We start from the raw sequence: 27,381 nt of genomic DNA, 5'->3' as shown, positions 1-27,381 counted from the left end.
TTACTGTGATGTTTGCTTTATTGCGATGGCCTGGAACCAAGTCTGCAGCATCTCCGAGGGATGCTGTACGGAGAAAGCTGTCTCTTCGCAGTTCTTCTGGGTGTCTGAAAACATATCCACCAGAAACACCAAGTTGAAGTCATGTTCTCCCCTCTGCCTATTTCTGCTGGCTCTGCTGTCCATTTAGAAGCACGTGGGAATGGCACGGCTGGGTGAGTTAAGAGGGTATGACAGTCAGGAGTGCATTTGATCTATAATTCATCGCCATGATGTGAGGCTTTTAGGAGATAGCTAAGAGAAATGTAGTCAAGCCTGGACAGAGTGTAAAAAACGAACATTTGGCTGCTGCTGTCACAGCCTGTAAACGTGGCCGGATGATGGTGGGACCCAGGGGACAGAACGGCACTTGACGCCTGTTGAGCAGAGGCTTAGTGGGAAGGCGGCGGGGGGCATCCCATCCTCCCAGCCCCAGCGTTCAAGGGACCGCGAGTGGACAGCCCCAGCTTCATCTGTGAGCTGTTTGAAATCTCTAGCAGCAGAATGGGATTCTGAGTGGGGACGGTTTTGTGGGATGAGGGTATTTGGTTTATCAGTTCCCTGATTCTTAGTTAATAGTGATTTTCTGAGGCATAGAAGATGAGACTGATTTAGGCAGGACCAGCTCTAGAAGCGCCGAGAGCAGGTTTGTCTCCCGAGTGGTGACTGTGAGGTTTTGAAGTGCCTGCCAAGCCCCCATGCCAAGGCCTGTGTTCTGGTTTTAAGAAAAAAGCACTCTTTGGCCAGGTAAATCTTTTATTTACAAACTTGTGCATCATTTCTCATTGCATTTAGGCCTTCCTTTTTGCTCAGAAGTTTGGGTTGACTTTAAGCATTTGGCCCGAGTTTCTAACTTGGAATTAACGACCATGGGCAGAGTTCCACAAGAATTTCTCAGCTGGACAAGTGGAACACAAAGGACCCGAATTTTCTCTTCCCCTCAGATCGTCCATAGGTGAGATGTATGTGGACAGTGGAGAACGGAAGGCCTGTCTTGTTTATATTTACCAGCAAATTATTATGGTTTGTAGGAAGAGCTGCCTCCTCCCCCACCCCCCAAGTAGCAATGAATGTGGTTTGAACTGAGGGTCAGGAAGAGGAAAGTGGCAGGTTCACTGGAAAGCTGCAGAGGGGCCTAGTTCTCACAGCGCACTGGCACCTCTCAGGACTGGGTAGCTACAGAACCAGGCCAGTTCGCACAAGAGTTAATATTAGTTCCACCTGGGATGTTCTGCAGCAGGGACACAAAGCTTTACAGTGGCAGTTACTGAAATTTCCTAGTTTAGGGCTCTTGATCAAATTGCTGACAACATAGTTTTTCAGTATCATTGTTATTAGAGTTTTAGGAGAGGCAGTTTTTGAAGATGAGTGTTTTAGATAACACCTCGCTGGTAATGAATATTCTTTGGTTTTCTATGTAGGCTGTAAAGTTGTTTTATGCCATGAGGGTGTGGAGAGAATGGTTTAAGAATTGGAGAGGAGAGCAACTGTGTGCCAGAACCTTCCAACTGGGTGGGTGAGAGTGCTTTTGGGAACCTGTCCATATTCTTAGCACACATCATGTCTTGCCCAAAGTGCTCAGAAACTACTAGTTGAAGTTGGGCACGGTGGCACGTGCCTATAGTCCCAACTACTCAGGAGGCTGAGGCGGGAGGATGGCTTGAGTCCAGAAGTTTGAGGCTGCAAGTGAGCTATGAATCTGCCACTGCACTCCAGTCTGGGCAACATAGTGAGACCCTGTCGCTTAAAAAAAAAAATTCTTTATGTTACCTTGACAGACACCAAGAATTCTTGTCTATTGGAACACAGAATTCAGGGGAGGGATGGGGCAGTAACAATTGCAAGCTAGTCCATGAAAGTAGGGCGGACACACACACACGCACGCCCTGGGTCCAGGTGAGTCTGAAGCCCAGGTGTGATTAATTGGCAATATAATGTTCATTTTGTGAACTGTTAAGATTCTTTTCAAATTCCTTTGTCATTTTGTTATAGACATGGAAAGCATGGTATTTAATTTCAGATGCCACTTTTATAGTTATGTCAGTTCGACATTAACAAGGAAGGGTTCATTTGGTAATCACACAAAAAGATGGGCTTAGTTACCATCTTTCTGGAGCCTACAAATTGGGACATTTTGCATGGGAGCCAGAGCCAACAGCCTGCCTTTTTCTTATTCCAAGTTCTTGATTCCAAAAGACATACTGCATTCATTCCTGTTCAGTAGTGACAAAAAGGATAACTTTGCACAGACCCTGATGAAGCTGGTATTTGACTGGTGAGTGGAAATATATTTGGAGGTCACACTAGGTTAGTAAATGCCATCCAGACTTGTCACTTGCACATCACGAATGACTATCATCAGCATGGGGAAGATCGGAGCGCTCATCCATCCCAAGGCTTCCTGTAAAAAATCACAGGTGACTGTGTTCAGCCAGTGACTGGCTGGGATGGAGTCCGGGCAGTCCTGAGGCAGCAGAGCCCCTTAAGAGCTCACTAGCCTCTATTCCTTAGCTGTTTGGCCAATCTCTGGCGCCTGAGTTGGAGCTCACAGGTGGACCAAAGGCAGATCAGGCCGGCCTGAGAGCCATGCTGGCGTGGCCTTCTAAGCCTGGGCCCAGGAAAGCTTTTGGCCTTCTAGTTACATGAGTTGGAAGGCAGTGGACACAGCCTGCATGTGGTGGCTAGGCCCTTCTGCAGGCGGGCTGTGAGAGCCTAACTGTGAGTCATCTCAGTGCCCAGCAAGACGCAGTAGTGGTTGTTGCCACTGCTTGGATGTAAGCACTATTTTTTTGCTTTCTCCTTTTGAGGGAAAAAGAGTAGGTGAGAGTGTATATAAAACACAATTGTCTTGGCAATTGGTGCCTAATTTTCCACTTCCTTTTTTTATTTTTTTAAAATATGGTTTTAGAGACAGGGTCTTGCCCTGCTGCCAAGGCTTGAGTGCAGTGGAGCAGTCATGGCTCACTGCAGCCTTGACCTCTTGGGCTCAAGCTGTCCTTCCTTCTCGGTCTCCTGAGTAGCTAGGACCACAAGTCCTAGTGCACCTGGCTAATGTTAAAATTATAGAAACAGGGTCTTGCTACATTCTCCAGGCTGGTCTCAAAACTCCTGGGATCAAGCAAGCCTCCTGCCTCAGTTTCCCAGTGTTGGCATTACAGGTGTGAGCCACCATGCCTGGCGTAAGATATATTTAAGTCAGCAGAATGCCTAAGTGACATTTTAATATAACTCAGAAAATCCTGAGTCAAGCTTTGTAGGCTGAGGTAGATGAGGGACCTCCCTTGAGGTCCCTCTGCCTCTGGTGTCCTTGTAGCTCACCAGCCGCTGTGGTCGTGCCTTTGCAGGCTTACTCTCTGGCTCTCCCCGGTGTCTCCTTCCTCCTTTAATCTCTTTGTGCCTAAGCTCAATGGCCAGTGCTTAGCTCTGCCGAAGCCTGAAAATGGGAAGGAAATCTGCTGGCCTCTTGTCTGCAGTGTGGGATACATGTAGTTGGTCTTGCTAAAAAAGAATTTGTCAAGCAATGGTGTGAGGGCTGGAATAAACACTTTATTTTTTAAAAATGACAATAGAAAAGTACCTTTAAACAGTTATGAAAGCGGAGGAGACTGTGCAGAAGCAGCCCTCTGCCGTAGAGGAGCACAGGCATCTCACCAAGACCAAGTGGCACTGAGGGCATAAGCAGGTCCTTGAACACCAAAGTGGATCTGTCACAAGTCCCCGAGCTAACTGCCCTTTCCCCTTATTTACGCTAAGAAAGAGCCCTTCACTCCTGGCCTTGGTTTTTTTGTGGTGACCTTTAAAAGGTTCTTGACATCTTTATTTCCAATGGAAAATAACAAAACAAAAACCCAAACCAACCAGGTAATCATGACATTGAAATTTTCAACATAAGCCGAGCAGATCAATAGGAAAGACTGTGATTGTGTTTGGCAGCTGAATTTAGGTCAATGTGATTTTACAAATGGCTTCTGTACAAGGGGAGAGGTTGAGCTGTCATGAACTCTGGAGATGTGTCAACTGACAACACCAGACTGACTTTGGCTTTGACGAAGTCTGAACAGAATTGGTTCCAAATGCCCACTGCCTCCGTCTCCTGTGCGGTGTGGCGTCTCGTCTCACAGTGAGCAGACGCCATTTGGGAGCTCATGGGATGTGGTCGGTTTGGCCTAGTGCCGCAAGAGTTGGGAATACCAGCTCAATTCAGCCAATGTTTTGCAAACATCACTTTGGAGATAGAGACATGAGCTGCCCACTGCAGCCAAGTGGGTTGGGCACAGCCAGCCCCTTCATGGGCCAGGGCTGGCCTCCCAAGCCAAGGTTTCCCGTTACCAGTGAGGCAGGCTCTGCACTTCCACTGGGGGAGAGGGGTGCGGGGCTGGCTTGTGGAAGGTGGGTGAGGCATCGAGTGGCTACATGTACAGGAGAGTGGAAACATAAAACTGTACAAACTCACACTTGGCACACCGTTGATACAGTCACAGCTGGAGCTGCCAGGGCTTTCTAAGGGCACACTCCGCAGTTCTTACCAACGATGTTTTCTTGCCCAGTTGTGAATAAGCCATAGGTAGAAGCTCCTGGAGGCTTCTGGTTGATTGTCTTGCAGGGCTGTCCTACGAGAACTGGGATCCTAGACCTAACACTGCAGGTAACAGTTCTGTTTCTAACACCTACCACCACGCTACTAATTTACCCTGGACTTTGGCCAGGCACAGATTTCTATATATTCACAATACAATTCAGGAAATTTTGATATTTGGAAACATGCCTCAAACATGCAACTTACTTCAGAGGAAAAAAATAGATATTTTTAATTACAAGCATTCAAAAGTCAAGCACAAAAACTGTGATCCAACCCAGTGTAAGATTGTCCATCCCAGCATACTTAAAATGTTTGGTATAAAAATACTCACTTTTCTTGGTTTTATTGTTGACTTCTCTTACGTTTCGTTTGAAAATATCTCCAAACTGTACAGAAATTTCAGACCATGCATTCACAAATAACACGCTATTTCTTATAATTATACAGTGTAAAAGAGTAAAACATTTTTATTATATTTTTTCTTCGAGAAAAACAGATGTGTGATAGAGGCTGTGGCAAAGTCTTGAAGGGATCAAAACTGGGCAAGGTTTTTTCAAGCCTGAAACAGAAAGAAAACATGTTAGGAGAGCAGGTGTCAACCGCTCCCTGGTTGTGATGGCTTCGTCCTGGAGATGCTGTGGATGGGAGAACGATGGCTTGGATGACAGTGTGCAGACGTGTGTATACAACATATTTACTGACCACACACACACGTGTCAGTGGTCTCACCTTGGTGAGATACATGCGGCAAGTCCTTGACTCCCACTCACAGAGCCCGACCCCGGCCCAGAGGTTTTCTTGAAACACATCTCAGCTATATTGTATTATTCGGTCACTCCTTTTCCTGCCATCTTACCAGCATGTCTCACACGTTTGAGAAATTGTAGAAAAGGTGTATGCAGAAGGCAATCAGCTCAGCATATGCATGGTGTGCAGAAAGAGGCTATAAAGAAAAACTGATAATTACTGATAACCTATCTAAATGTCCCAAGTTAGATTTGGGAAAATGTGTTTAAAGTCCTGAAATAAGAATATTTAGGAGACCACTGAAACATAGTGTACGGGATGAGCTTGTAAATGTTCCTTTCTATACAAACCAAATCTGTCCAACTTGGATCTGACCTGTGACCCAGTATACCTTTTTCACTTCCCAGTTTTTGGACGACAGTACGAGTGGATAGCGGTAGTAACGGCCAGCGGAGCAAGGGCAGGCCAGGCAGAGCTTGCCACAGCGGGCCATGGATACTCCAGACCTCTGTGACGGGAAGCTAATACTTGCCTGTCTCTCTTCAGGTTGTGGCAAATAATATAGTTCTAGCACATCTGCTTAAGTATGCTTACTGTAGACAGCCCTCAAGGCAGCCCAATCCAGACTCATCCCTGTGCACCCCTGCCCTGTCCCTGCCCTTTTACACCGACCTCCTCTCCTGTCCTCTCGGCTCATCTGCTCCTTCCACTCCACCATCACCATCTTAGGGCTGCTGGTGCGGATGTGTGCTTCTACCTTGAATCTTCATCCACTTTGCTTCAGGCAGCAAGACAACATTCCTAAATCAATCACTCTCCACCTCTGCTTATCTTTCCAATGGCTTCCAAATCCCTAACACATCCTTCAAGGCCTTCAAAAGCCTGGCCGCGGGCTACTTTCAACAAGAGCGTGCTGTGCCTCTTCTTACTTCCTCTCTTCTGTTCTAGTCCCCTCAGCACATACAGGCCCCACTGTCTTTCAGAACTCACGCCTCCGATCTCTCTGGCCTAAGGGCTTCCTCCTCTAAGCTCCTCGCAGGGGTTCTCACTGACCAGGGCACTTTGGCTTCCACAGGGATGATCTTGTATTATTTTCCTGAGACCCTCTCCTCCTCCTAAAACCCCAGACACAGTCACTTGCAGGTGGCCCAAATGCAAACCCTCCAAACACTTAGACTGTAGGACACACAAAACAGGAGTGATGGGTCATTTATGGCATGTGGCACCGAGACACGGGCCCCTGGGGTGGATGACATCTGGCCTGGGAGCAGGAAACTAAGGGTGGGGACCCACTTTGGGTTCTGCACACCAGCCCAGAGGCACCCTGAGCCCTCCATGGGTAGGCATGGCCCTGATGAGGGGGATGTGGAGCCTCCAGCTTTCCTGGATAATGACCCACGCGGCTTCCCAACGGCTCGGCCCCTGAGCAGGCGGAATGGCTGCCTAGGAGGGCTAATCTGAAGGGAAAAGGAACATGGGCAGGAGGAGGGCGGGAGCAAGTCTAGTTTTCTGGCCCTTCCATAACTGCTGTGTAAATGAGATCCTCGTATGGAAAGGAATGTAGTCACACTACCACAGATGATCCCAGACTGAACAGAAGGTCAGAATGTGGCTATTTCAGTCCCTGTAAACAAGGAAGAGGTTTAGCTAGGAGCGGAGTTCAAACCTTGGAATGTCTTAACAAGGACATTTTAAACAGAATCCAGACACATCCCGGAACACAGCCCCGCGGAGGGATGGCGGGGTCAGGGTTGGGAACACATAAGGCTCTGATTAGGAGCAGGTTCTTCTTGCGGGGTCTTCCTGGAAGGGGCCGACTATGACATACAGGTGATGGGATGTCAAGACAGGAAGCAAATCTCCTTATCTCAGGTAAGTGGGAACAGTCCCAGTTTGAAGACACTGAAGAATGTCTCCTGGTCTCTTAAGGAATATTACACAATTCTAAAACACTGCATTTCGGGTCTCTGCTAGAACTCAGAACGCAAGGGCAGATGGGCCTGGGGTCAGGATGCTCGCTACCTGCCCCTCCCTCTGCGGTCTCTTCGCACCCAGTCAGGGTCTCGGTCCAGTGCCTTAGGAGATTGTTCTCCCAGAGGAAAGACTCTCTTGATCCATCTGTGGCTCCTTGACCTAATTCCTGAGGATTCCTTCCCCAAGAGTTTCCAACGATTCCTCATTACCAAGTCAGATAAGGAATATTCTCCCCCAACTCCAAACAAACATGGACTATCATGTGGCAAAGGTTCCTAGTTAAGAGTGCTTCCGTTTTCATTTAATACCTGTCAGCTTCATCTTCAAAAACATCAGGCACTGATAAAATTTGTAACAGAGATTTTCAAACATGTCATTGAAAAAGTTCACGCTCTCTGAAGCCTCTAAGGGCACAGTGTTCTGCAGTTTGGAGCTCCACTCCAGCCCTGGGGGCCCATGGAGTGGCCCATCTCTGCTCTACAAGGGTAGGTCACATAAGCAGTGTCGTCTGACCTCAGATTTGGGAAGAGAAAAGCCCCCTCCAAACTTGCCCCTGTATCCCAGGGAAGGCCCCAAGAAATGGTGAGCCCCACCTTAACACATGGTGCTGAGAAGGCCACGGCTGCCGCCGCGCTCTCAGGCACATCCGGGGCATCTGCAACCTGACCCTCAGCTGCCCCAGGACTGTGACCCAGACCTGCCCTCTGTCACTAGGCCCTTCCATGGCCTGCCAGGAAAGCTCCCCTGCTCCTTGCATTGTTGATACTTTGGTTGACTTGCTGCATTTAAAAATCATGACGTCAGCCAGGCGCGGTGGCTCATGCCTGTAATTCCAGCACTTTGGGAGGCCGAGACGGGCGGATCACGAGGTCAGGAGATCGAGACCATCCTGGCTAACACGATGAAACCCCGTCTCTACTAAAAATACAAAAAATTAGCCGGGTGCGGTAGCGGGCGCCTGTAGTCCCAGCTACACAGGAGGCTGAGGCAGGAGAGTGGCGTAAACCCAGGAGGTGGAGCTTGCAGTGAGCCAACACAGCGCCGCTGCACCCCAGCCTGGATGACAGAGCGAGACTCCGTCTCAAAAAAAAAAAAAAAAAAAAAAAATCATGACATCTAACCAGCATTCAAAACTTGCGTAAGCGGAAAAAAATGTGTAAGTGGCTTAACTGACTTTTAAATATCCCCAGGAGGAAGAACAAAATCTTGCATGAGTGATGACTGTTAAGAGCCATGACAAAAGGAACAGCTAACACGCTAGAAGGCCGTGGGCCTGGTGGGATAGACCCAGCTGCCGTATGTGATGTGAAAAAAGCTTGGGTTAGTGCAAGAAACAGGAGCCCCAGGAAAAATGCCCCAAGTGCAGGGTCCAGCTCCCTGTCGGAAAGCTGCCTGGGGTGGTGGGAGGCAGGCTTCCCAGTGGAGCACACACCTAACGCCTGCTCCTGGTTCGGCACTGAGAGGTACCGTCAGAGTATGAAGTGACTTAAGCCCCTCAAATGCAGTCCCACCTCCTTGGCCAGAACTGCTTGGTTCTCTGTCCGTAGCAGGAATCTTGTTCCTTTCGGATCCATCTTTTTTTACAGGCCCCTCAGAGGGATGCAGCCTGCCGCTTTATTTAGGCTGAGACATAAACCGCCACAGACTTGCCCCTGGCGTTCCCGCCGCTCTAAGCCAGGTTTTCCAGAGACCCAGCAGCAAGGTCACCTCTGGGGATGCTACATGAGGATTTTTTTTAGACTACATTTCTGCTAGTAGCTAATGAACTGAGGAGTGACAGGTGATACCAACTGAAAAGACAGATCACCAAAAAATCATGACCTACTAAAAGGCCCACAGTCTGGAGAAATTCACTGAGAATTCTATGATTCAGTCATGCCCAAGGGTAATTATCCTGTGTCCCCAAGTCATCAAGAAATGGCTGATCATACTCAGTATAACTGGATTAATAAGATGGGGGGATATACACATTACAACTGAAACAATTTCCAACAAAATGATTAATTTCCCCCAAAAAAGGTGACACTTAAAGGGAAAAGCTTCATTTCAGTAACATTTCCTTAAGTGGAATCCCTCACTCCAGGTGCTGCTGGATAGCCACATGTTCATGGTACCCAAATACTGGGGCGATGTGCTTTAAAAACGTATTAGCTGCTGTCCTGGGATGACCTTCCCTCGGCAGGCCGTGTTGGAGCAGATGTTAAAGAGCTCCGGGCAGAATCACCCGGGGTGGAGGGGCAGGAGCACCTGGAATGCCAGACCCCACCCCCAGAGGCCCACAGTTCCCATGTGTTCACACTGGCCAACACCGCCGTGCCCCACCCAGGCCATGCCGCCCCTCTGAGGGCTGGTGTAGCCCTGACTCTGTTACTCACCAGCATGCTCCAGTTCTGTAGAACAGCTAGAGAACAGTAGCCACCACTGAAGATTGCATTAATACCCACAAGACAGATTGCAGCCGCCATCACACACCTGGGACCTGGGATGGAGAAAGATCACCTGTTAACGGTGCACAGTCAACTCCACTTGGGGCTGCCTTGGTCTTGAACACCGGCCTGTTCTGAGGGCAGAGAGCCGAGAGGCAACGACAAAAGAGATCAAAGGCCTCTGCTGCTGAGCTGAGGATGAGAGGCTGCTGCAGGATGGCCTGGGATATGCGACATGAAAAGCTCTCAGCCAGGAAAACACACTGAGGAGTTGGTGGAGCAAGTGAGAGGAGGCTCCTGGGGGTCAGCAAGGAAGGATATTCCAAGAAAAGCATGTGACTCTTCACTGAGGGTGCACTAGGAGGCTGCGGGCCCAGCAAGCAGGACTCTGCACCCACGTCCCTGTGGTTGCATCCCAAGGGCTGTGGCCTAGACCCCGAGGACCGTCCAAAAGCCCTGCAGAGGAAAGGCATGGGACCTGAGGCGCCACACAGCAAGATCCAGAAACAACTGCCTCCAGGAGGCTTCGAAACACAGCCGTTTTGGTCAGCCCAAGGCCGTAAGAAATCCCTGTCTGTCACAGGCACCAAGGACTAAACTTTGCGCCAAGCACCTCCTGGAAAACAAAAACTAAAAGGATGCACATTTGTGAACCCATCTGGCTACTCCCTAGGGTCTAAGAATTTTGAAATACGAAGGTGCAAAGACCCAGCAAAGAATCAGTTTCTAATATTCCCCCTGCAGGCACAGCTGTCCCCAAGCCGGCTGGTTACAGCAAGGATTCCAGCCAGGGAAGGAAGCCCAATTCCCTGCATGTGGACACCAGTGGTCTATTTCCCACTAGCGTTTCTCAGATCTCCCTTACTGCAGACAGACCGTGTCCACTATGCGAGGCTTTGAGAACTGGAGCGCATAACGCACTGCTGTGCACCGTCCGGGTTCCCCAGAAACACCTCCGAGTGGCCCCACCAGGACTCTTCAGGGGGAGGGGACTGCCTGTGCTGAAACCCAGCTCTGGAATCAAGGGTGAGCCTGAAGACTACCTCCCTAGGACATCTCTCTCCTCAGATTTAAGGAAGAAAATATTCTCCCCAGAGCTTCACTATACAACATTAGATGTGATTCTAGTTTCCTAGTAAAAGTTGGGTTATGAGAACAGGAAAATAATTATCTTTGCACATGAAACCTATCAGCTCACCCAACCTCTCCAGGCCCCCTCCACATGGGAGGGAGAGCACGAGCCACCCAGAGCTGCAGAGCCAGGCCACGCTTCCTGGGAGGCTGCATTTTTAGGATTAAGAAGTCTCGGCTTCAGCTAATCAGTGCGACTCATACAAGTACTGGGATCTTGGGACCCTCCCTCTCCTCCATGTCCCCAGGAGCATAGGGGACAACCTGCTTCTGGGACCTCAATAACAGTTGTCTGCACCCCCGGGGTTCCCTGGGGTGGGGCAGTGCCATGAGCCAGAGTCCGGCCAGGAACTGCTCTCAGGAGTCGTGGAGCCCCTGGGCCCCATGGCCTGGTCTGAACTTGTGGCTGCCCTCTGTGAACTTCTTCCAGGGAAGAGTCAGGCAGCTCTGCTGGTGCACATGCTCAGGAGTCTCCAAGGACTCCAGACAGAGCCACAGAAAACAGACAATGGGCAGAAGCAGGTTGGGGGGGCTGCAACTTTCACTGCATTTGGTTGTCACGTGGTTTGCAGAGGAGCTTGGTAAGTGCTTGTGATGTGGCACAGTCCAGAGGACAGTGGTGGTTGGAGGGGCACCCACTGCGTCCACAGGACTGGCAGCATGGGGGGTCTTCAGGCCCACCCCAACTTTAGAACTCAGATGGGAACTGTAACAGACCCCAGAGCTGGAAGGAATCGCAGAACCAGGCTTGCGTCTCCTCACTGGGGAAGTGGAGAAAGGTCTCTGAGGGCCCTGCACACTCTCCCAGTGATCCCTTAGTGCCGCACAGGAGCCATGCCTGCTGCACTTCCAGTCCATTTACTTTAAGATTACAGGAGTTAAATGTTTTCCAGACTTCACTAAAGGAGTGTGTTCTGACAAAGAAACCCCGTATAAAGCTGGTGAAGTTCTAGGTCTTTGCTGAGATGTTACCTTCTCAGGCGGACCCTGACTGCTCTGCTACCTTGAAGCAGAAGGCACCAGAAGTGCCGGTCCCACCACACAGCACTAAGCTGCTTACTGGCCTTACTATTTATTCCCTGAATACTATCACCACCCAAAATATTATGTTTATTTGACTACCTATTACCCATCTCCTCCCTGAGACGCTGCAGCTGCTCACTGTATCAGCCTTAGGTGTGACGGACACTTATGGCGTTCGTAGCCTTAGGTGTGATGTGCAGACCTCACAGCCTCATACTGGTTGCTGGGTGCACCGCAGTGTGACAGCGTGACACGGACACGAGGCTTTCTTCTAAGGGGAGGCCAGGGTGACAGCAGGAGCCACCGCAGCTGTCTGGGCCTCCGGAGCCCCAGTGCCTTTCCTCCTTGTTAAGCTCTAAGCTCTACCCGGGCACCAGCACCTGGGGCTCCACTGAGGATGACTCCAAGCTCACGGCCAAAGACAGGCAAGGCCGTTCCACCCAAAACAGAAGAGAAGGTTAAAACAGCTCCAAATTCCGCTGTGTTCTCTGTTCTCTCTTGCCATTTCCTTCTCCAGTTTGGGGAGGCTGTAACTACATGTGCTTATAATTTCTGGGCTCCGGTCCCAGTCCATGGCCAGGAAAGTTTCAAGAGTCCTGAAAGAAGACCTCCCCCTACATCCCATTTGGCTCCCAAACGTTGGTTCTTCCCTTTCATGAACAGTTCAATTCTATTTGAATATCCTTCAAGGAAAGTTGCCTCACTCTCACTGCACGTAAGGAGTGACGACAGCATTGCTCATGCTCTCCTGTTCTCACTCTATCTGGGAAACTGACTCTTTTCAATGGCGATTCTGTATTCTGGGCTCTCTGGCACATGGCTGGACCATCAGCAAAACTCCAGTGATGCAGACAGAGCCTGTGGCCAGACTCAACACCATCCGTCAGCAAGAGGCGGAGCAAATTAAAACACCAGTAACACCCTCTCCCCCTCTGAACACCCCTCTCCTGATGGCCTTGCTTATGCCACAGCGACAGCATGCACATGGCCTGTACCTGCTCTCAGCTTGGCTGTCCTCACAGCAGGCTGGTCTTGCAGGATCGTGTGCAGTAACTCCCTCTCTTGTCCATGTGTCCACAGTTCTCTGTCATTAGAACTCAGCCTCCTGAGGGGCACAGGCCTGTTTTTTCATTTTCCTATCTTGCACACAGCAGACACAACACGTTTGTCTAGAGAATAAAGGGCTTATTTACATTTCTAATCTAGTCACTGATTTCTCTTGAGCACTAAGAAGTCCAAGTAGATAAATGAAAAATCCTTGAAGGGCCTCTGGGAGTGCAGGCCCTGGCCTTTGAGGATTTGGAAGGACGGCATCACTCCTGCTCGTCTTCTGTTCTTTCCATGCTTGGAAAACGAGCTGGGGAAGAAAGCCCTGTCCGCCGAATGGAGACAGCCACGTGAGCCTCTGCCAATGAATGGTATGTGCCTTTCATTTGGCCTTTTTGACAGACTTGTTCTAGTTTAAAAATGTTTATATTAGCTCATCAGCACCACTGTTTCCAATTCTAATTTACTTTCGCCTAAGATTACACAGCTTGGATTATAGGGCATCTTGGAAAGGACTTGATCCAAGAGGCTAGAAGGAACTGAAATAGCAGATCTGCACTGAGCTGGTCTAACTTTAGATGGGCTGGGAGACTGGACTCTCCCGCGGGCAGGAATAATGGGCACCATTATCCATACTCCTTCCTCACCTGCTCCCCACAGGCTCTGAGGAAGGAGTCTGGCCCATGGCCCAAGCTTAGCTCAGAACAAATGATTCATCCACGGGAGACATTACATATTCTTTTTTTTTTTTTTTTTTTTGAGACAGTCTTGCTCTGTTGCCCAGGCCAGAGTGCAGTGGCATGATCTTGGCTCACTGCAACCTCCACTTTCCAGGTTCAAGTGATCCACCTGCCTCAGCTTCCCAAAGTGCTGGGATGACAGGCGTGAAGCACTGCGCCTGGCCCATTACATATTCTTATTCGGATCTTACAGGGTTTTATAAGCCGTACTTCGAAAGGAGGGCAATTGTTCATCCTTCTAGTAGCCATTGCTGAAGGGTCTGTGAGAAATGATTTGGAAAAAAATTAGGTGAGCAGATACAAATGAAACCCAGGATCTCTGTCACTGGAACCCACGCAACTGCTTCACAATGGATGTCTTCTCTGTGGCCTACATCAATTCTTAAGGGGAAAAAAGCCCTTCCTTAGGTCCCAGGCCAGCATCCTTTGCCAACTTCTCTACCAACTGAAATCGCCAAGTCGATGGTCTTCTCTCACCACGCTTGATTTTCCTAGAGCATCTGACAGAAGTGGCTGGCGCCCCCTGCTCCTCCAGCTCCCTCTCCACTCTCTGGGGGATGCTCTTTCTCTGTTGACACTTGGCTCTCAGATGTGCTCGGCGAGTGGCCTCTCTTCCAGTTTCATGAACTTCCTCAACGGTCAGTTTATGCCGAGGGCAAGGTCCATGTTTCAAGCCATACCCTCTCTTGTGTGCTTCAGAATTTCCAGTTACCTCATCCTAGACACCTCCAGTTGAGCACCCTACCAGCCTGACAATGGAGAGCTCCACACACTGTTATGGAAGAGGGAGGTGCTCTCAGCAGGGTCCATGTGAACAGTGCCGTCTGGAGTCGTAAGGCAGTGCTGGGCACCATGGTAACGGAGAGGTTCCTATGCAACCAAATAAGGCTTTGGGATCTGTACTTAAAAGTTAATTATGGGTACACAAAGACGAAACAAGGACTTACGAAATTCTGGACTTCACAGACCCTAGACTATATCTGAAATATAGTCTTATAGCTTAAAAATGGTATTCCCTGGAGCAAAAAAAAATCTTTTAAAAAGCAAACTTTTAGAATTCACAAGTATTTTAAAATAACATTTTATCTATCACGAAATGTTAACTAATAAAGGACATTTAAGAGACAATTACCATTTCCTAACACTACCATTTAAAAAGGGTACTTATGCACACACACACACGACATGTAATTTCAAAATAAGGGACAAACAAAAGTAGCTACAAGAAAAGCAGCTAGTACATTGTCTGGGTTTTTAAATATCATCACAGATTAATGTGCAGTATCACACATGAATACTCATCCAAGGATCTCTATATGTGGGAGCCTCTGGTTTCATTTCTGGCTAAGAGGTTAGGATATGGTTCCCCCAAGCATGAAATATTAGTCTCCTAAGATTCCGTGAAAAAAGGATGACCTGGTTTCAAATAAGCTTGAGGAACACTGTGTACCAGAGCCCCTCCTCTTAAATATTCATGATGTTCATATGGTAATAAAGGCTCCGAGAATCTTTGGGTAAAGAAATTTGTTTCACTGACCTTGGAAGGATTTGTGTACTTCACCTGCGATCACCCCTGAGAACTATTATTATTTGGCTACACTCGAATATGAAGTATTTGGGTTAAAATATGAAATACATTGGGTTAGAGGAAGAGTAGACACAATTTTAGCTTACTGATGCTGATGTCCTAAAGCACAGAGCGCTCGCTCTCAACTTTCCTATCCCTACCATCAGAGAAAGAGCCGTGAATGGCCTGGTGGCTGCTGGGCTATGACTGGCTGCTCTGAGAATCGTCTGTAAGCTTCTGACACTCTCATGCCCATTACTCATCTCTCTACTGTCTGGTGAGACCTCTCCTTTGCGAACACAGAAGGGGTCTTCTGACTCGGACCAGAGCTCATCCAAAAGGGCCGGCCTCCTGTGTGATGAGAACTTCAAACGTGAAGTCCACACCCAGCAGTCCCCCCCAGATCTTGAAGGTGACCTGACCCACCAACCGAGACTTCAGGTCAACAGGGCGACTCACCTGTATAAAATAAACCCTAACACTTTTTACAAATCTTATTCAATGCTCTCTTTCTTCTTCACTGACAGGGCATGGACCTGCGCAAGGCCAGCTCTAGTGAGGGTCTGAAACATTTCTCCACGTAGGTGGAATCTAAGTCGACCAGGGGCCTGTTCTTTCCACAGAACGCCTCTCCAGAAGAGTCTATCTAAATGGCTTCAAATGATCTAACAAAGGCACATGGACTCAGTGTTAAGGTGGAAAAAGAAAAGGAATGCTAGTTTAGTTTGGAAGTATTTTTATCTTAGAACAGAAGGTCTCCAAGGAAAGGCCCATGACACTGTTGTAAAATCAGGTACACAGGTTTGCCATGATCTCTTCAGCATTTCTAACAGGACGAGGATCAGGCCCCTCCCTCTTCTCATTTTCCTTCCTATTTCGTGAAGGAACTATGTAAACCAAGAGAAGGCTGATGGTGGAACTATAACATTGTAAAAACTTAACTCGAAGTATTAGACTCTCCAAATTCACATACTAAATTAGAGTTTAGAAGAACAGTGCCTTGTACTTCACAGAAATTCAGAATTTCTGAATTACAGAAGGCATTTGGTATTCTGTAGAAATGGAGAAAAGGCATTTGGTAGTTCTCTGAAGCAAAGTTAGGCCTAAAATGGCACAAAAATGCCCATTTAGGATACCGCTTCCTTCATGATGAAAACCTTAAAGGAAAGCCTGCTGGAACTGTGCACTGCACCTTTGGTAGGAAAACGAGGTACTTCAGAACGATGAGAACTTTGGACATGAGGTAATGCAGGGAAACTCATTCTAATAAATCTCTCATAATCAACTACTGTGTAAACGAGTGGATGACTCCTCCTGTAGATTAAGGTTTTGGTTTCATGCTGGCAGCAGGTGAACTACAGTTACGTAATAAAACGTTCTGACAGCTGTTCCACAGAAACTAGCACTGGCTGCTTATTTCTAAGTGGGGAGGCCAGGTACTGGTTTCGTAAGTTAGACTCAAACAGACTAGCACCCATACCTAGGTGAAAACTTCCTCTCGGAAAAGATGCACCGCTATGTAGTTCAAGTGAGTTTAACAAAGACGGACAATCAAAGGAGGTGCATAACGTGTGGGTGCAGAGAAAGGAGGAGAGCCGCATTCATGGCACATCCACCACGTACGGATGCGTACCAGGGGCTTCACACATTCCATAGGAAACCGAGTACTTACATAGTATTCAGCAGAACTGACGGGACTTCCAGCCCTGAGAAGTAGCCTCGGAGGGAGGGAGCCAGCGCATCTGAAAAGACATGTGGGGAGAAGGCCGTGAGCCAGGGCTCCCCAGCATATCCCCATTCTCATGGAGGATCCTGCTTGGCTGCCACTGCCCCACTGTTGCAAGATGGTACCCACTCACACTAGCCTGTGAGGGTCTCTTCCCCAAGGGGCTGAAAAGCATCAGAGCAGTGTCCTGAGAGGCGTTCCACACACCCTTATGAACACACGGGCAAGCTCTCCAAGGAAAGCACCCACCTCGAGAAGCGCCCGAGGTTCCACCAACTCCTCTGCTCTCATCCTCCTTTTAAAGGTTAGCAGCCATTTTGAGGCTAACATCCGGCACAGCGAACTCCTTTGCCTGGGCCTAGGCTGGTGAAAGGCTATCTAAGGGCTTTCTAAGCAGAGTGTGGAAACAGCTGCTTTGGGAAGGAAGGGGCAGTTCATGACCCCATCCACGCCAGTGGCTGGCCAGGACTTCTTTGCGATACTGTTCCTGTTCTTTTAGAAAAAGGGTTCCAGCTTCTTGGTACTGTGGGTGTCTGGTACCCCAGGCTCTCTGCTCACCCTGCTAAGGAGATGGGCCTACAGCCTTTAGCAAGTAGCCCCCCAGGTGGGACCAGCAGCCCTGTCTCTTCCATTAGCTTTCCAAAGTGGAAGGCCAGCCGCAAACACAGGTGGATTGAGCAACACTTTGTCCACCTGGCAGCATATTCCAGGTCCTATGCCAAGGAAAACATGGAGGGGGGAAAAAAATGGTTGGGCGCAGTGGCTCACACCTGTAATCCCAGCACTTTGGGAGGCCAAGGCGGGCGGATCACCTGAGGTCAGGAGTTCGAGACCAGCCCAATCAACATGGAGAATCCCCATCTCTACTAAAAATACAAAATTAGCTGGGCGTGGTGGCGCATGCCTGTAATCCCAACTACTTGGGAGGCTGAGGCAGGACAATCGCTCGAACCCGGAGGGCAGAGGTTGCGGTGAGCTGAGATCGTACCACTGCACTCCAGTTTGGGAACAGAGCAAGATTTTGTCTCAAAATAAACGAAACAAAACAAAAACCAAAAGGGCAAGCACACTTAGTCCTTAACGGCATCCATCACTGGCCATGTCAGTTTCGGACACAGGAAGGAGACGCCCGCCTGTCACCGCTCTTCCTTTCACAAGGAGGCGGCATGGTCTCCCCATGACCACCATGAGCGGCCCAGAAGCACGGCTGGAGTGGAGAAGGCGAGGCCTGCAGGGCCAGGTGAGGCAGTGCCCTCCTGCAGGGTGGCAGAGGAGAACTTACTCAGATCTCCAAAGCTTCACGATGAAGCAGGAGCCATTCTGGCCGAAAGGGAGGTGCAGGGGGGTCTGGGAAGCAGCGCTGCACAACGCTGGGCTCTGAAGGGACTGGTGGAAAACTCCTGCCTCATCTTGTTTTACAGGTGTGGACACCAACTGAGGTCTGGGGATTCTCAATGACCTGGGTCACAGGGCCCAGTGGGGTCAGAATCCAGGATGAGGTCCCATGAGATCCCCCAACTTGATTCTAAAAGCAGGGATGTCTAGAAATTGGGTCCTAGGGAAATCCGACAGCACCCTGACCTTGCCCCTGGTCCGAGCACAAGAAGGCCTGGGAGTCTCTTCCCCACGGGCCTCCTCATGAGCGGTTCTTTCCTCGCTGGCCTCACTGAGTCTGGAAATGCAGGCTTAGGACACGATGGAGCTTCTGTCTGCACGACTCCCTCAGGCCGCCTGTGCATTGGGTCTCCTCTGGCGACCATGGCAGATATGACCAGAGATCAGATGACCAGCACGAGCAGGCTCCCCGGTATCGGGGAAAGGCAAAGTTGCTGTCCTCAGGGCCACCAGCTGGTACCAAAGCTCATTTAAGGCAGGGCCGGGGTCACTCCCAGCACTCATTGCAATTACAGGGACAAGGGTCAGAAACTTCCCATGCAGGGAGGCTGGAGAACACACTCCTCTGGGAAATTAGAAGTGTGTTCAGAACAAAAGGAGGGCAATAATGGGGAAGATGGGAGTGAGGTAGGGACGGGCAGGGAGGGGGACAGAAGAGTCCAGGGAAGAAGAAGGAGAGCAGAGGTGGGGAGAAGAAAGAACTCATACCTACCCATGGCTCATGGCCTGGTGCATCTGAATCCACTTGCTCACTAAGCAAAGAGCAGAGTTGGAGCTGCCTTCCTGAGACAGGTGGGAAAGGATGGGGCGGGGACACAGAGCCCCCATGGCAGGTGGGGGCTGGACACCTAAACACACAGTAGAGGGTGATGGGTCTGTGTGCACTGGGTCAGTGTGGAGCGCAGGGGTGCGACTGGTGCGGCCTGGGTGTGGGTTGGGGCACTGAGCCCCAACGAGGCCAAGACACAACGGTGTTTCACAGGAGACACAGGAAGGGGAGAGTCGCACAGTGGATGGCATGGTTCTGCTTTCGGTGCAGGTGACTGCGAGAAGGAAGCCCGGCCCCAGCCTCTCTGACCAGCTCTCGCACACAGCCCTCACGTTCTCACTCGCACAGGTGCCTGCGGGGTTGAGGACGAGCGTGCGGCCCGTCGTCAGGCTCTAGTCAGCCTGGTCGAGGCGCACTCCAGAGTGATATGAAGGCGGGTTCCGAGCTGTGGGGTCCGGGGGGGCTGTGCTCAGCTGAGGAGTGAGGACGCCAGTGATGCAATAGGTGGCTGCTCCTCAGAGTGGATGTGGTGGCGGGTGACGGACACACAGAGACCCCTGAATTCATTGCTCTTGTGTCTCAGGCTAGGACACTACGTGCTTGCCAAGTGGGGGGCTCTTCTCACCGCATCCACAGACACCCAAGGCCGCCTCGTCTTCCAGCCTGAGAGGCTGCGCTGCGCCCAGCTTCCAGCAGAGGGCAGTGCCCCCCAGGCCAAGTCTGAGCGGCTCATCCAGGTTCCTGCACTGCAGCCAGGGAGAGTGGCAGGGCTCATGGTGCACAGCAGAGTTCGGGCAGCTGGCCCGGGTAGGGGGAACAAGCTCCTCTGCGCTAATCACTGTGCGGGGTTAATGAGGAGAGGGTTCTCTCTTAGCCCCATTCGGGCTGCTTGTTCTGCTCGGCTTTTGGCCCCAGGTCACTCCTGCCCATCCCATAAGGGCTGCTTTACAGTGCTTAACGGGAAAACCTACAGTTCCCTCCAGACTGCCTGCGTCAAGGTCCCCTCCAAACAGTTCAGCAGGCTAGTTTAGGGCTCCTCATTAGAATAATGTAGGGCTGGCCTTCCATGCAAGGCAGTGGCCCCTGACATTTCTTCATGCCATGTGCAGAAAACGTATGTGTACACACACGCGCGTGCGCGCACACACACACCCTTTCTCTCTTCCCCCATAGTTCTCTCAAATGTGCACACTCAGTCTTGCACACAATTCCAGGGGCTTCTCAAGACCCTGTGAGAAACTTTAACACAATATACTTAACCAAACTGGCCCTGATACTTAGTCTGTGCCAGAGACTGCGCTAAGCACTTCACACAGCCTGTGACATCTAAGGCAACATGGACCACCCTGGGAATCTTCTCCACTAGAATTTACAATAGTAGTAACAGTTGTCACTATGTTAGAGTTCACTACCCAGGGTCACACTGTTTGGGATTCTACCATCACTCTTCTTCAGGAATGCTCTAAAAATGCAGTGCCCCTGCATGGCTAACACGGTAAGTCTCCAACACTTAGCACGGTGACGGACTGGACAACAGGAGAGCACCAAGACACCCAGGAAAAGCAGCAGCTCAGAGTAAAAATCAAATGGAATGCTAGAGAAAGCGGCAGCCACCCATAAAAATAACTTCCATCCTTTCCCATTTATAGATGAGAAAATGAAAGGCCAGAGGATTAAATACAGACAGAATTTATGTTCCTAATACTGATGCCAAGGACAGGAAGACCTTGACTAGTCTCGGGAGGATGCCCTGCCTGAAGCACCAGCCCTTCTGCAGTGGTGAGTGACTGGCACAGGGTAAACCTCTAACACTACAGTAATGATTTCCACTGCACTGTCCCCTCTCTAGGGGCTGAATCCCACTACCATACCTGCCCTTAGAAGAAGTCACAAGAAGTGCTTAGCAAGTGACTGGCTCAATTAATAGTCACTACTGAAAGTAAACACTCTCTGGTTTGACTGTTTTCTTCTCTGGGGAATGAAGGGGTAAACCCAGACAGTGGTTCTCAGGTTCCTGGACCATTGGCATCACCTGGGAACTTGTCAGAAATGCCAAAACTCTGGGAGGGGCCTCCAGTAAACAGCACTGTAACCAGCCCTCCAGGTGATCGCCAGGTACATGCTCAAGTCTGGCAGATGCTGCTCTTAAAGTTTCGAAAAGTATGGCTGGACGAACATTGGTCTAGAAATGCTCTATGTCGAGGACATTAGAGAGAAATGCACAGTTTGGTCCCTTCAGCAGTTTCCTGATACATATCGGCAAAGGAAGGGCTCCGAGAAGTTCCGTAAAGAAACCTGTTTGACTTGATCTAGACCTGTGCTGCCCAAGTTTATCCAACTGCAGGCTCTCTGGATTATGGACAGCTGTGCATCCCTGTGGGTGTTGAGAAATGCTCGTCTGGAAGGCCCCTTGCAGTGGCAGCATTTGGCGGATCTAAGAGGCTGGGCTGTGCCATTGGCATGCTTTGAGCTGGAAGATAGACCGCCAAACCCGCTAGCGCTCTGATGTCTCATTCACATGGAGCAGCTAAAGATTTTCTCTTACCTCCCCTTGCGCAGGTGCTATACCTGAATGCAGGTTTCCCCTGCACCACATTCAGAAGTCAGCTATCCCTCTTTGAACAAAATAGTTAATGACAGTAGCTTGGGCAGGGTGCAGTGGCTCACACCTATAAACCCAGCACTTTGGGAGGCCGAGGCGGGCAGATCATGAGGTCAAGAGAGAGAGACCATCCTGGCTAACATGGTGAAAACCCGTCTCTACTAAAAATACAAAAAATTAGCTGGGCGTGGTGGTGCTCGCCTGTAGTCCCAGCTACTCAGGAGGCTGGGGCAGGAGGATTGCATGAACCTGGGAGGTGGAGGTTGCAGTGAGCTGAGATCGCGCCACTGCACTCTAGCCTGGCAACAGAGCGAGACTCCATCTCAACAAAAGACAAAACAAAACAAAACAAAACAAAACGAAACCCACAGTAGCTTGAAGAAGTTGTTTTATGTACACGACAGGAATGTTATCTCAAACTAATGGGTTAATGTTTTGAAGGCATGGATATTCTCAGGCAGGTTTCCATGACTCTCCCCAGAATGGAGCCCTGAAGTCCCCTGGAGGGCCAGTTCCCAAAACGGAGCAACTGCAGGGAACCACTCACACAGTGACTAACTGCCATCAACTCCGCCCCGCCCACTCCAGACCTCAGGACCCACTTTTGGGTGGCACCACCAAATAAAGCACGTTAGGCCGTGACAGCAAACTCTGTCAGAGGATGCCAGGCGAAGAGAGGCCGCCAAGCCCAGCATAAGCTGGTCCAACAAACTCCAAACTCATCGACCAGGCTGGAGGGATGATGTGCAATACAAAAAGACTGTCTTCCTTACTTCACAGCGCTGACTGCAAGATTCTTTTAAATAGCAACCCTCACCTCTATTTCTAGTAAAGCACTCACCAAAACTGGAAGAACACTTTTTAGGAATTTCACTGCTGCATGAAATGAGGCCCTCCTGTAAAGGAACCACTCCTCCTCTCCCAGAACCCCAGAATCGGCAGCCTATACTCTTTCTCAGCAGACTCAGAGGCATGAAAATGCCATCAGCATTCTTCATTACCTGTCTGGCACCTAATACTCCTTGCCTAGGGCAATTAAGTTGCTATGATCTAGGCAGAATGTCAAGATTGATATGACTTGGTCCTTGGCTAAGGCTGCCATCTCACCTGCCTCAACAGCTGGAAAGAGGTGAGCAAGAAAGTCCTGGCTGGAGGAGGCCATGCTCCCCGCTGGCCTGTGCCCTTGCAGGATCTTCCAGTCATGATGGCAGGTGCTACTGAGGTCCGAGCCCAGGCAGGGACAAGGTCTAGACCACAAGGACAAGGTCCTAGGACTCTGAGTACATCCTGGTAAGCCCGATCAAAGCGGGGTTTAATTAAACAAAAGCCTCCAGGGAGAATTTTCTCTCCTGGGCTCTTAGACTCTTTTCCCGTCTGTCCTAAGCACAAGCTAGGCTCTGCTTCCAAACAGGCATGTGAAATGTGCCCAGACATCTCAGAAGTTCACTCGAGATGCCACTTGGGTTAAAGGCACCCAAGCGTGTAACACCCTGTGTCAGATGAAGTCCACAGTGGTTGCTTGTCATCCATATTTAATTCTGTCAGTCTGTTAATTTTTAACTATGTTTGCTATCAAGGGCCATTAGAGGTCCCCAGGAGCTAAGCTCAGTGAAGCGCATAGAACTTCGTGGCAGAACGCACAAAGCTTGAAGTTGGGGCGCCCCACTTTCCCATCCTGTCTCTGGGTCTGGCCTTCCCCACCGGCAGCACAAACCCTGAATAAAACATGATTCCATTTGGAGTTGATTTTCCTTTTCCCCTACTGTCACAATTGGTTTTCTTCACAGAAAAGTTCACTTTCCCCTTTTATGAAGGCTACATTTTATAATTCCAAAGTTTCTCTGCAGCCCTGGTTTTGTTTCCAAAGCAGTTAGAGTTCACATACTTTCCGGATGGCATCCAGGTACCTATGCCTATAGAAGGAAGACAAAAACCTTGGGTGCACAGCCAGCTGACCCAACCAGAGAGCCTCGTCTCGGTATACGCCACAGCCACGGACCATTCTCGCCCTGGCTCCAGTGCTTCTCTTCTTTACCAAAGTAAAAAGCCCGGGCCCTTAGGTTTCTCTTATCGGGGTCCTGGTCAGGAGTCCCTGTGTCCTAAGTGCTCCTCAAGCCTACAGGGAGGGCTCAGGAGCCTCTGGGCCACACCAGATCAAATCCTGACAAACGGAAGGCATTGGAAGAGCTATTTTAATCATAACTATGACTTTAAGCCAAACGTGTTACTGTTTCCTGCAAAATAAACCCATGGAGATGTTCATTCTTCCCATTTATAGATGATGAAACGAAGTCTCAGTGCAGTTAAAACCAACTTGCCTAGGATCCCAAATTTAGTAGAGTGGGTAGAACTGTCATTAATATCTGGTTTGATTTTAAAAACTGAGTCCCAGTTAGGTGCCAGGCCCTCAGCAGCACCTGACTGTGACAGTTGGGCCACACGGCTGTTAATCCCAGGGAACAGCCGAGTGCAGACGGCACTTCCAGGTGCAACTTGTTGGGACTCAGGGTTGGGCTCTTACTGCTAATAAGGACAGGGGAGAAGGTGTGCAGGATCTGGGGAGTTTAACCTTCCGCAAAGGACAACATGGAACACACCTAGAAACCTGGAAAACAGTGTACCAAATGGAGAGTACTGGAGTAATGGAGAGTACTGGAGTAATGAAGAGTACTGGAGTAATGGAGAGTACTGGAGTAATGGAGAGCAATGCTGCCCCCAGTCAGGAGGCGGCCCATGTTGAGATGTTCTGCCCATCCTGATTAATACTGTGATTTCTAGGGAAGTCTCCTTGGGGTGAGTGATCCTGGCCAAAGTCACACAGCCATATACTAGGGGACTGACTCTGGTTTCTGAACAGCATTTCCTTCTAAAACTGCTCAACATGAAGAGGTCCGGGCCTCAGTCGCAGCAGCTCTGGACAAAAGCACACCTCTCCCTAACACCCTGCATGGATGCTTTTGGAGGACTGCTTCTAAAGAGGCCAGCTGGGGTGGAGGACAAAATGCTGATGTCTGTCTCACTGCAAATGAGGGAAGAGGCGGAGAGGGTCGCCAGGGAGACAGCACCTGCCTGGCCGGGGGTGGATTCTCGGGTTTCATGGCAGAACTGTGAAGAGAACCATCTCCCCAAGTACAAGATGTAACTCAACTGCCTGGAAATGAGGCTGAGGAGAATCCTAGCAAAAGGACTGTGGGAAGAAAGTGCCAGAAAGTCCAGGGAGGAATGGGCTGGGTGACCTGTGGTTCCTTCTCCAGTTTCTCCGATAGGAAAGTGAGATAAGGCCACAGCTGGAAAGGTCAGGGACAGCGGGTTTGTGTGAAGTAACTTGCGAGGGCAAGGGCCATTCCGTCTCTGGGATTTCAGCTGCCCAGCCCCCTCCACCCCGGATGTATTTCCTGTCAGAAGGGTGTGCTGGTGGCCGTGTCCGGCCTGGTTTGGGGAGGCCCCTCTTGGGGATAAGCTCTCCCAGTGCTGGCAAAAGCTGTGGAGATCACACTGCCAGGAGCAGGGCAGGTGCTGTCAGTCGGTGCTGTGGGTGGCGCTCCCACTGCAATGCCTCATCTTACTCCCGTCATTCCTTCATGCTTTCCAGTCTTCCATTTGGCTCCAGCTGTGAGGCCTCTGCAGCCCCCGTTGGCGTCATCCACATGTGCTGACCATCCTGTCTTAACTGTCACTGCCTTGTGGGTAGCTAAGGCTTAGTCTGGGCTTCCTTCTCCTTACTGAAAATTCAAGTGCCCCTTACAAGATCCCTGGGAAGGGCTACCTTTAAAGCAAACATTTATGAAGCCCTTCTAATATGCCGGGCACTCTCTTAAGTGTTTACATGAAGGATTATTGGCCCTTTTCCTGAAGCCCAGAGAGGTTAAGAAATTTGCTCAACTGAGGTAGCACAGTGTGTAAATGGCAGAGCTCGTGTCTGGCCAGGGAGTTCCAGAGCCTGTCCTTTCGACCCTACATTCCTGCCACGAGCTTAGAAAGGAAATGAAGCCCCACAGAGCTCTCCTGAAAGGCACAGCTCAGAGCACAGGCCCTGCATCAGGAGGCAGGCATAGAAATCAGCCCAGGAAGGGCCTGGGAAAGGAAAGGAGACCCAGCCCACTTTCACAGGAGGCTGGCGCTGTGAGCATGAGGCCTGGCCTCCCCCTCCTCCCCTCCTCCTGTGAGAGCTAAGCCAGGTGCTCCTAGAAAGCCTCACCAAACAGGAAACCAGGCCAGGCTGGCACTATCAGGAGACGGAGCGCTAGAGGGGTGGCTTCTCACAGCCTGACCTTCACAGAGCTGCAGGTTGAGAGGGAAAGGTAAATGTCAGAGGATTAACAGTTTCATTTATGTCTGAAAACAATGGAAGGCCTTGGGCAGAACAGCCCCAAAGGCAAGCTCTGCAGTCCTTCAAAGCCGTGGTTTTCCGGACAGTCACAGCCACAGCCACAGCTCTGGAGTAGACAGTATGTATCTTAGGAAGCCCAGGCCTCAAGGACCAGGCAGTCAGGGGTCAAGTGCTAAAGTGACCTGAGATTCACAGAAGCAAGCACCAGGAATCTCCGGACTCCTGCCTTACTTTGGGGACGCAGGACTGCCAGGTGAGGTGTTGAAGCCATCTCCCTGGGGCCCCAGACATGGCTCTGTTCACAGGTTTCCCTGTGGGGCCAACGACCCTTACAGCACTGGCCACTGTACAGGAGGTGGAAGCCAAAACCATCAGAGTCCTTGCCCTGTGAGCCGCCCATGCACCTGGAGGGGATCCACAGCTGTCTCGCTGCTGGGAGACTCCTAAGGAGCCGCGTGCACACTGAGGTCCATACGCAGCACTGCCCTCGAGACACCCCCCAGTACCCTATGTATTCAAAACATACCTGACACCAAAGCAGAAGTCCTTGTGTCTTTTGCCTCAGTGTTTCCTACAGGGCATAGTGATGCAGATGCTTCACACAATTTGCTTTTCTTAAAATCTAGTTCTCGAAGTCCCACCCTGCTGATGAGCAAATGCTCAGATAAGGGGTGGTGGGGACAGCCCTGCAGTTTGGGTAGTCCGCCCACTATTCCCAGGCCCATCTACTCCTCTCTGAGGTCCCTTCCTGGTTAGCCTATGTCTCTCTTCCCATGGTCCACTTCTGTATTTATTTTGGGTTTAACCTTTAAAATTTTTCCAGTGTGTCACAGGGCCATCCCAAGGGACGTGCATGCCTTGTCCTCAGGCAGTCTGTGTTATAATTTTAAAACCTTTGGTTTATGTCCAGGTAAGCCGTACAACAGCCCTATTAGAAATCCGAGAGAACTGCTGTTAACCCTGGACAAATGAGGCCTCTGAAGAGGAATCAGGTAACCAGGACTTTCTCTCTCAGTCCTACTTACCTACAGAAGCTTCTGGCCGCACACTGTGACTCTGCCTGAAGTAGAGGGTGCATGGTGTTGTGTTTTGAGAATGTGGTAAGGACAGTATACTTTACCAACTTTCTCTCTGCCCCATCACAAGACAGAAAGCAAAACATGAGCTCAAACCTAAGAAGCGCAAGTGTGTGAATGTGAGGTGACAGAACAGCTGTGTGCTCTCTTCAGTGTATAAGCTTTTTGAAAGCAACAGATGAAAGCTTCCTCTCCTAATTAATACATTTCAAA

The 27,381-nt window shown here is 50.0% G+C and overlaps 1 protein-coding gene across 1 annotated transcript in view; it reads right to left on the bottom strand.

The window, feature by feature from the left end:
* Positions 1-3,560: 3,560 nt before the first annotated feature.
* Positions 3,561-27,381, bottom strand: part of RBPMS (RNA binding protein, mRNA processing factor) — a 188,128-nt gene continuing 164,307 nt past the window's right edge. Inside the window, exons 7-9 of the mRNA XM_007962088.3 lie at positions 16,943-17,012; positions 9,712-9,815; positions 3,561-5,174 (exon numbers count right to left, since the gene is read on the bottom strand). Coding sequence (XP_007960279.1) covers positions 16,950-17,012 — 63 coding nt within the window. The 3' untranslated portion in view covers positions 3,561-5,174; positions 9,712-9,815; positions 16,943-16,949. The remainder of the gene's footprint in view (positions 5,175-9,711; positions 9,816-16,942; positions 17,013-27,381) is intronic.

This window comes from Chlorocebus sabaeus, chromosome 8 (assembly GCF_047675955.1).
Source record: "Chlorocebus sabaeus isolate Y175 chromosome 8, mChlSab1.0.hap1, whole genome shotgun sequence".
NCBI classification, from domain to species: Eukaryota; Metazoa; Chordata; class Mammalia; order Primates; family Cercopithecidae; genus Chlorocebus; species Chlorocebus sabaeus.
Note: the sequence above shows the minus strand (reverse complement) of the source record. Positions and strands in the feature narration are given on the sequence as shown.